Source organism: Myotis yumanensis, unplaced genomic scaffold, assembly GCF_028538775.1.
Source record: "Myotis yumanensis isolate MYYU_CA2020_CCGP unplaced genomic scaffold, mMyoYum1.0.hap1 SCAF_3, whole genome shotgun sequence".
Lineage (NCBI taxonomy): Eukaryota > Metazoa > Chordata > Mammalia > Chiroptera > Vespertilionidae > Myotis > Myotis yumanensis.
This window is the reverse complement of record NW_027223754.1, coordinates 208,597,476-208,606,950: the sequence shown is the minus strand read 5'-3', so window position 1 is coordinate 208,606,950 and position 9,475 is coordinate 208,597,476. Positions and strand designations below refer to the sequence as shown.

The following is a 9,475-nucleotide window of genomic DNA, read 5'->3' as shown; positions in this document are numbered from 1 at the left end:
CAGCATCAAGAGTAAAAATAAAACCTTAAAAGCTACCAGTTAGACGAGATATATTGCCTAGAAAGGAGCGAGAATCACACGGACAGAGCTTACAAGTTGTTTTTGTTTGTTATGTTTAAAGTTTTGTGGTTCCTATTATGTTGCATTCTATCTCCAGTTCACAAAAAATGGATCAATAGTGGCAAATAGATGCAGTGATGAAAATAGCAGCATAACTCATCAGAGGAGCACCATAAACAAAATGAATAAACAGTTCTCCAGTGTAACTATGAAATATGTAACTGCACATTCTAGGAAATACGAATTCTTGGGTAATGATTTTATGCATGTAGCCATAAATGCACATTGTGTTCAATGAGAGCCCGGCCGATGTGGCTCAGTGGTTAAGCATTGACCTATGAACCAAGAAGTCATGGTTTGATTCCTGGTCAGGCCACATGCCCGGGTTGTGGGCTCGATCCCCAGTAGGGGGTATGCAGTAGGCAGCCAATAGATGATTCTCTCTCATCACTGATGTTTCTCTCTATGTCGCTCTCTCACTCTCTGTCTCTCTCTGTCTCTCTCATCTCCCTTTATCTCTGAAATCAATTAGAAATATTTTTTAAGTTCAATGAGAAATATATGAAGTTTTCACTTATCGCACTAGCAGTTCATTTGCCCCTAGTCCTCAATATGTTACCATTAAAACTAAAGCTTTGATAAATAGTAGTCAGAAGCCATGGAAAAGGTCTTCCATGACCTTCCAAAAAAGCAATCACTGCAGTTTTTTCAGAGGAAGCACAAAATTTAAGCTTTCTAATGAGAAGTTAATAATTCTTGTTACTAAAGGTGCAGGGGAGACCAAAGCTACAGAAGCATCATTCTAAGTTGCTCCCTCTTAAATGCACATAAAAGCCAGTCATACAGTTACCAAGAAGAATGTAAACCTGCTGCGAAGATCATGATGCAGACTTTGCTCGGAGGGAAAGCCAAAGGACTATTGACAAAACTCCTCTATCGGATGACACTGTTGTACGTTGCAGGCATCACGACTATACGCAGTAGAAAAGCAATGACGGCATCCACATGGCAGGGGCTACTGTGCCTTTGAGCAGCCAACCCTGCACATGGTGAGGCACACGGCGAGCCCTCGGCACAGTGGGTGCGAACACGAAGGGAAATGCCCGGCTTGCCATTAGGCTGGTCATTCCAAAGCCTGGTACGAGGCTTTTACTTACAGATCATGGTCCCTGTGAGTCCTGGGCTAGGAATGGGCCTGTGGGTCGGTGCCAGAGTTGACGTAGCCGTGACTGGCAGGAGGAAGGGCTCTGTGAACCAAAGGTGGCTCCACACGCTGCTCTATTCACAGAAAGGAGTTAACGGTCAACAAAATGCACGTAGGCCTCGGTTGGGGGTAAAGGAAGCCATAAAATAGATGCAAACAGCATCTCGCCCTGCCAGTCAGATGCACACCTTCTCAGCTTGCTGTGAGAAAAACCAGCTAGGATACAGCTCAGGATGCGTGCAGTCGGGACAGACACCCACTCCAGGTGGACTTACCAACGACTGGGAATAATGAGGTCATTGTTACGTCAGGGCTCGGGCTCCTCCCGCTGCAGGTGCCCTTGTGTTGGCTTCTTTTCAGACCAGCTCCCTGAGGTAGAAAAATGGCCTGGCTGCGGGGCTCAGCAAGTTGGAGCGTCCTCCCCTACCCCAAAAGGCTGTGGGTCCAACTCCCATCGGGGCACATACCTAGGTTAATGTTCCATCCCTGGTTGGGCACCTATGAGAGGCAACCCATCCATGTTTCTCTCTCTGAAATCAATTTTTATAAACCATTTAAAAAAAAATTGGTTACAGCAGCACCAAGCCCCACATGTTCACCACACACCATCCAAACCAATGGTGTGTCCCAGAATTCCCAGGAAAAAGTCCTGAGGTTCACACTGATTGGACGGATTTAGGTCACATGTGCACTTCCGACCCAATCATGGTGTGGCTGAGGGTGGAACTCACTGATAGCCCCGCCCCTGCCATAATGGCCAAAACCTGCAAAACAGGCAAGGAAGGCAGGTGGCAGGGACATCTCACTGATATGAAACTATTCTTAGCATTTAAACATGGGAAATACTATCTTGCAATTTAACATCATTGCAGAAACTCTGCCTGTTCTTTTTTCTTTTTCTTACAAATTGGTCATCTGAGAAAACTTTGAGGAATTGTGTCAAGGAGCCCAGGTCCAATACCCCAAAGGGTTGCCGCCGCAAACTCAGTCGACCTGCCGAAATTGCTCACCCCAAGCCTGGGAAACATGCTCATGCCTACATTGGGAAGAGGACCAGGCTCTGCCGGCCAAAGGCCAAGGCCAAGGCGGAAACCAAGACCCAGGCTGTGCGTCAGGTTGAAGTTCAGGTTCCTAAAAGGTACCCAGGCACCTGCTCCCAAAGTAGCCCAGGCCCCACGAAGGCTCCACAGTAGAGGCCTCTGTCTGCCGACGTGAGGACGGAAGGACTGGGGGGCCCCTGGGCTGCTGTCTGCGTGGCCCTGGTGCCCTCCTCTGCTGTTTGTACAAATAAACCTGCGGCAGGATCTGTCTGTCAACAAACAAACAAAAAACTCTCCTTCATCCTCTTCCATCCTGAGGGAATGGGGTCAGTAAATGGCAGAGAGAGAGCTGGAAGCATCAGGCCCGACTTTCAGATGTGGAGGTGGCCCCCATTGAGGCTTGGAGGAGACCAGCAGGAGGAGACAACCCCACAGAGCTGAGTTGGGGCTCAGGGCTGGGGGAGAGATTCCAATAGCATCAACTGTTTGGCTGACCAGGCCCACACTGTCCTCCTCCTCCCACAGGTCTTGTCCTGGGAAACAAGCTGACTTTCAGCCCCTCCATGGCGGCCACAGCCCCCTGACAACCCAGCCTTCTGTCCTTGATCTCATTCCTGCCCCTTGTCTCCCACCATTGGCCCCCAGCCCTGCTTTGCCCCACCCCACCCCATCCCTCCCCATCGCACCCCACCCCACCACCCCTCTCCTGTCCTCTTCTTCCATCTCTTCAGGTCACTTTGTCTATCAGGTCTTCCCTCTGGCTCTGTGTCCTCCTGACTCAGTCCCCTCCTACTGCTTTGGCCACAAGCATATGACTGTCCTTATTCTCTATCCCTCCAATGTCTCTAAACTAAAGGGTTCAGTCCCAGTCCCTCACAGTCCTGTGTGAGGTTGTGACGGGGGGGGGAGGGGGGGTCCGGACATGTGAGCAGAAGCATGTGGAGCCTTCGTTGCCTGTAAGGCCGTGTGCAGGATGCCAGCTGCCAGGGACTCGCTCAGCATGACTCAGGCTCCACAGAGACACGGCAGGACAGACAGCCGCTGCCTGCACTGCATCCTGCATGGGCCCAGGTCCTGGGAAGGGCAGAGGGATCCTGTCTGCAGGGACACCCCTCCCTCCAGCGTCCTCTCCAGGGAGTGGAATTGGAAAGGCCTGAGGACTCAGTAATCCCCAGCCCTCCCCTCAGCCAATGTCAACTTCAATTGCTCTTCCCAATAGTGCCCCTGAGCCTTTCTCTTCTCCTATTGCATGGGCTGTCGTTTCAACACAGCACTACTCTCAGCACATCCTTGGTCGATGGGTTTCGGCTTTCGGATTTGAGCTTCCGCTCCTATAAATATTGCTGACTTTACGTGTGACCACTGCCCTCCCATGAGGTGCCTAAAGAAGTGTTTATTGAACTATTTGGACTTCATGAATCACTTACAGAGGAAAACACATTTTGTGGAAGATTCTTAATCTTTCATATTATTGCTTTGGACTTAAAATCAATGTAAATAATTAATTTTCTAAATATAAAAATGATTCTGTTAGTAATGAATACAATATTACTGATGTGTATTTAGAACATATCATAGATTTTAATTGAAAAGTAAATCAGTCAGATTTAAAAAAAAAAATTTCTTATTAGCTCATTCATTGCCTTTTGCTGGTTTCTGTGGATCACGTTGGAGATCCGGGACCTGATGCGTTTTCATTTCTTGAAGAAAGTGTTTGATGCCTTGTTCACCAGAAGACCCCCGACTGTTTAGAGAGATTGAGTCCGTCCTTCAGTTTCCCTGATTCTGGATGGAGAAGGAGGAGGTGGAGGAAGCAGGGAGTGAGGCAGGTGGGAAGGTGAACAGAGCAGAATCTGGGGCAGTCACAGGAGGGGAAGGAAAAGGGGCGCAGGAGGGGAGAAAGCAGAGGGACTGTGAGACCTGAGGGGAGGTATGGAGCTGAGGCCCTGGGGGAAGCAAGTGGCCCAGAGGCGGAGACAGGCCCAGGGAGAGAAGGGGAGGTGGGAGCAGGAGGGAGGAACCTCACCCTGAGAATGTTCTCCAGCTCCTGAGATGCAGTTCCTATGTGTTCTACTAGGTTAGGCCAGGGCTCGAATGGCTCGCCCTGGTTGTCCACGAAGGTGTCCCAGCAGTGCTGGAGCTCTATGGGAACAGGGAGGGAAAGGTGAGCTCCTTCTAGAGCAGGGAGGGCCCAGGTCTCTGACTCTAGGGACACACCCTCCCCATCAGTATCTCCCTGCCGCCTTTTTCCCTCCTCCCAAGGCACTGAGCTCATCCCTCAAATTCTTTCTTCCACTGGAATCTGAGGCAGCCCCTCCCCTTCTACCAGGAAGACCTGGGTCCTGATAGCACAGGGACCCACCTCCTCCCTCCCCAGAACCCCCTTTTTCCCCTGAACTCTCTCCTCCAGGAGAATCCATCCTCTCCAGACACAGCAGCCCCCCTGCAGGCACCTAACAGGCTTCCCCACCTGGATTCTCCTCCTGCCCCATCTGTGTAGCCATTTCCCAGCCTCTCTGCCCGTCCACCTCCCACCATCAGGAGTCCCTGCTGACCTTCCATGGTCATGATGGGGAGTTGGGCCCCAGCGTCCCGCAGCTGGCGCAGCCCATCCTCATGTCCACCGACAATGGTGTAGATGCGAGCAGCGAAGATGCGCAGCCTCATGTGGTTGTTGTTGCCCAGGAATTCCACCAGTTCCTGGGCACAGTCAGGGCAGGGGCTCCAGGAGATGTAGCAGGTGAGTCTGTACTGCCTCCCCTCTTCCAGGTTCCAAAAACGGACCCGATCCAGGAAGCACAACTCTGCATGACGGTATACCTGAGCACAGATGGGGAAGAAGAGGGACCTTTCATTTGCTGTGAACAGGGGAGGGTGGCACCAGCCAGAGGCAGGTGAGGCCTGGCCTCCAGCACAGGACTGAAGGGGCACAGCTCAGCGTCAGGATGAACGCTATCTCAATGCAGGATCTACACCAGTGATGGCGAACTTATAACAAGCTTGTCAGAGATGACAAGCCAACTCATTTCTTGGTTGATTTTTCTTTGTTAAATGGCATTTAAATGTATAAAATAATTATCAAAAATATAAATCTTTGTTTTACTATGGTTGCAAATGTCAAAAAGTTTCTATATGTGACATGGCACCAGAGTTAAGTTAGGGTTTTTCAAAATGCTAAAATGTTCAGCTCAAATGGTTCGCCATCACTCATCTACAGGGTCAAAGGTCAGGGGACACAAATCACATAATATCAGCATCTACAAAGGGCACATCAGCAGTGAGGACTTTCCCACATCAGCAAACCATGGCTCCCATGGCTCTGTAACTGATCAGTCTTCACTTAGCCTGTCGATATTCCATTCACCATGGAATTTGCATTAGTTTTGATTTTTTAAAGTTTTGCATTAAAAATGGTACTTTCTTCAAATCCTCACCTGGGAGATTTTTTCCATTGATCTTAAGAGAAAGGGTGGAGGGGTGGAGGAGGGGCAGAGAGAGAGAAACATCAATGTGGGAGGACACATCCACTGGTTGCCTACCCCACGCTCCACGACCCAGGGCCAGGGATCAAAGTTGGAACTGAGATAAGTGCCCTTGACCTGGAATCCTACCCCTGGCCCCTGGCTGTGCAGGCTGACGCTCTAACCATTGAGAAAACAGATCTGGGCTCCATGTGATATATCTTGATACAGACTTGCCAGAGAGACTCTATTTTGTGCCCAAAGCCTATACTTTCAGGAGCTGCACCTAGTCAGGCCCTGCAGGGGGACAACGAGCTGAGGGCAGCCAGCAGGTGTGGCTCAGTGGGTTGAGCAGGGACCCATCCAAAACGAAGTCACCAGTTCCATTCCTGGTCAGGGCCCAGGCTCAGGTTGTAGGCTTGATTCTCAGCAGGGGGCGGGGCGTGCAGGAGGCAGCAGCCAACCAATGGTTCTCTCTCGTCACTGATATTTCTATCTCTCTCTCCCTTCCTCTCTGGAATCAATAAAAGTCTTTTAAATAAACAAACAAACAAACAAACAAACAAATAAATAAATAAATAGCTGAGGACAGAGGGAGGAGGCAGATGAACCCCAAGGTCATGGGCCTGATGCCACAGGGGTGGGTGCTCCCTCCAGGCAGGGGAGCTCTCCCTCTGCTCCCCTACCTCGAGCTCCGCCTGTGCACCAACACCTCCACAGGCTTCTACTCTGGGCTTGCCCCTGTGCTGAGCCCAAGGGTGACACAACTCTGCGGGAAGAAGCGGTGAGGGCACAGAGGCAGAGGTGCGGGAGACACGGGATGAGCATTGCTGCTGGGCTCACAGGATTATGGAGATTAGCCCTCCTGCCCAGGGAAGGATTTTCAACTAGGGGCTCAGGGAGGAGGAAGAAGTCAGGCCCACGGTGCTAGCACAGAGCCCTGGTGGCAGAGGATGGTACCTGGGGACCCAGGAGGCGTCCTGGGCTACGTGCAGCTGGCAATGCACTTGTGGGGACAGCACCCTCCAGGCACTCCCAGGAGTGACTGGAGGGAGCACCAAGGGGAAGCTCTGGCTCTCTGGCCAGAGGCGGCCCGGGCGGGTTCAGGGGAGAACAGTCCCTTTGTCCAGGTGCCTTTCCCTCTGGGCTGACCCCTCCTCAGAGGCACAGCAGGAGGGACAGGCTGACCCTGGAGGCTGGGCTGACACTGGGCTGGTGGGCACAGGCCTTGGGACACTGTGACTGCTTTCTGATGTGGGGCTCCAAGCTGCCAATCACAGCAGATTCTGTCCTCCCTGCCTCTGGGCAATGCCACAGCAGCTGGGGGCCAAGGGACATTGCTCAGAGGACACCCGCGGGCATGGGAACCTTCTCCCCGAATGTCCTGGGGACCCTGCCTGCTGTGCGCGCTCACCTGGTTGCGCAGGAAGCCCTGGAGCCCCTCCACTGGGGCCCAGGTGTCGCCCTCCCGGACCTCCACCTCGTAGCACAGGTATGTTCTTCTTGCCCGTCTGTGACTGAAGTTGTCCTTGAAAGTGGTTGCATCCATCAGGGTTCTGTGGGCACAGGCAGGAGGAAGCAAGGCATGGGGCTCCTCTGGGGATCACCCCGTTCTCCTCTCTGCACCCACTTCCCAGGTAGACCCACAGAGAATAGGCGTCCACTCACTTAGCTGGAGCCACCTAACCTCCCTCACTGACCTTTTCGGGGGTTCTTGGGGGAGTCAGCCCAGTCATTTTGTCAGGGTGCCCCCGGGAGCAGTGCAGGGGCTCAGAGCTCTGACGGGGCCTCTCCTGGCATCACCGTCCTGCCCTCGTCCCGCTGACCCAGCCCTGCCTGGTGCAGGCCCAGTGGCGCTGTTTCCTCTGCTCTTCTGGGTTAACCTGAGCCACATGGTGCATCGGGGAAAGGGTGGCCCCATTGGGGAAAAGAGATGCCAAACTAGTCTTCTCAAATAACTCATCACATTTCCTTTCTCATCATAAAAACAATGTGTCCTTTACAAAAACATAAAGATAAATCTGAACGTGACTTCCTAGGGTCTCAATTCAGAGCAGAAAAAATAGATTTCATGGGAGATGGAGGGAGAGGAGAAACAGGGACCCTCAATGGTAACCCCCAGTTTTTAGCCTGGGGACATGGGAGGCAGTTAGGACAGGTCAACATGGTATCAGCTTAGGGGTCCTGGACATAGAAGGGCCTTCAGGAGAGACAGGAAAAGCAGGGGTCCCCTAGGGAGAAGGCACGTCCCTTTAGGGAGCCAGGAGGAGGTGCTCAGAAGCAGGGCTCCTCCAGGGGCGAGTGGTACCTGCCAGCTGGTGCTGGGTTGTCCTCCATGTCTCAGCTCCTTCACCTTCTCTGCTGGTCACGGCCTGTCCTCCTCCTGTGATGCTTTCAAGGACCGAGGTGCCTTATATGCCACTGAGGCACCTGGAAACTGCTGAGCTGGCCCTGCTTCACCCCAACCCTTCCCTAAACTCAGGCCACTCATGCCACCCACATGGAGTCATAGGAGAGGGAACTTTTCTGCACAAATGCCTCATCCTGTGCCCTCAGGGGCAAGTTAGGTGTTGATTTCTCTGTTCTGTCAAAGGCCCTCCCTGGACTGACCTGGGCCAGTGAGGTCCCAGGAGGTGGGGTCACCCTGGGCAGCACGGCACAGCCAGGCAGGAGGTGAGAGCACAGGTGAGAGGACAGGTGCTCCTACCTGAGGAGGGTCCGGGCACAGGACACGGAGCCCCCACAGGACAGGCCCCGGGTGCCCATCCCTGACTCTCCCATGGCCGTCACTGCAGGGCATGGCCGGGGACAGTGCAGGGACCTGCGGGGCTGAGCGAGGAGGGAGACTCTGCCCTGAGAAGAAGGGCAGGGCGGGACCAACGTGAGCTGAGCTCCCCTTAGGAGCCACCCTGAATGGAAGGAACTGGACTCAGAGCCTTTGTCCGCCCATCAAACAGAGGAGAACCGAGAGGCTCCCAGCAGGGCGGCCAGGATGGCCTGGGAGCAGAGGATGCAGGGCGTGCCCTCCTCAGGAAGGGGCTCCGCTAGTCCTCTTTACCCCCACCTGCGAGGAAAGGGGGGACTTTGTGTTCCAGGCTCAAGTGTGACCGGTGCCCCAGCCTGTAGAGTTTGTCCCCGAGGGGATGCCCCTCTGTCCCACTGACTGTCCACCCAACTCCTCTCAGACCACCTTGTGCCGGCCCCACTTTCCCTCCCAGTGCAGCCCCAGGTCTGTTCCCAGCGCAGTCTGCACTCCATGCGGGCTCCGTGGCTGTGGCTGATTCCCTTGTTTCCAGCTGGTGGTCCCACCACAGGTGCCACAGATACGACAAAGATCAGGCTTGGCACACAGCTGTGTCTGGGCAACGGGCCCGAAAGCTGCCCTGACTCACCAAACACAGACACACACACACACATACGCAAGCAGATGACACCCAGGAATCTCCTAGTTTCTGCAGACACACCCACAGGCCTCCGTCTGAGTGGCAGGAAGCAGAGGACGTCCCCACTCCCAGGCTGGTTTGCAAGAACCTCATCATCAAATCAGCTCCTCATCATCAAATCAGAAGACACGTTGTTGTATGTTTCATTGTAATATTTTTTCTTATTGATTTCAGGGAAGAAGGGAGAGGGAGAAAACCTTAGAAACATCAAGAATGAGAGAGAATCATTGATCAACTGACTCCTGCACTCCTCACATTGGGGATCAA

The 9,475-nt window shown here is 53.0% G+C and overlaps 1 protein-coding gene across 1 annotated transcript in view; it reads right to left on the bottom strand.

The window, feature by feature from the left end:
• Window positions 1-4,028: 4,028 nt before the first annotated feature.
• Window positions 4,029-9,475, bottom strand: part of LOC139006534 (DNA dC->dU-editing enzyme APOBEC-3G-like) — a 79,785-nt gene continuing 74,338 nt past the window's right edge. Inside the window, exons 6-10 of the mRNA XM_070408853.1 lie at window positions 8,473-8,618; window positions 7,180-7,321; window positions 4,860-5,124; window positions 4,331-4,446; window positions 4,029-4,089 (exon numbers count right to left, since the gene is read on the bottom strand). Of these exons, the coding sequence (XP_070264954.1) occupies window positions 4,075-4,089; window positions 4,331-4,446; window positions 4,860-5,124; window positions 7,180-7,321; window positions 8,473-8,618 (684 nt within the window). The 3' untranslated portion in view covers window positions 4,029-4,074. The remainder of the gene's footprint in view (window positions 4,090-4,330; window positions 4,447-4,859; window positions 5,125-7,179; window positions 7,322-8,472; window positions 8,619-9,475) is intronic.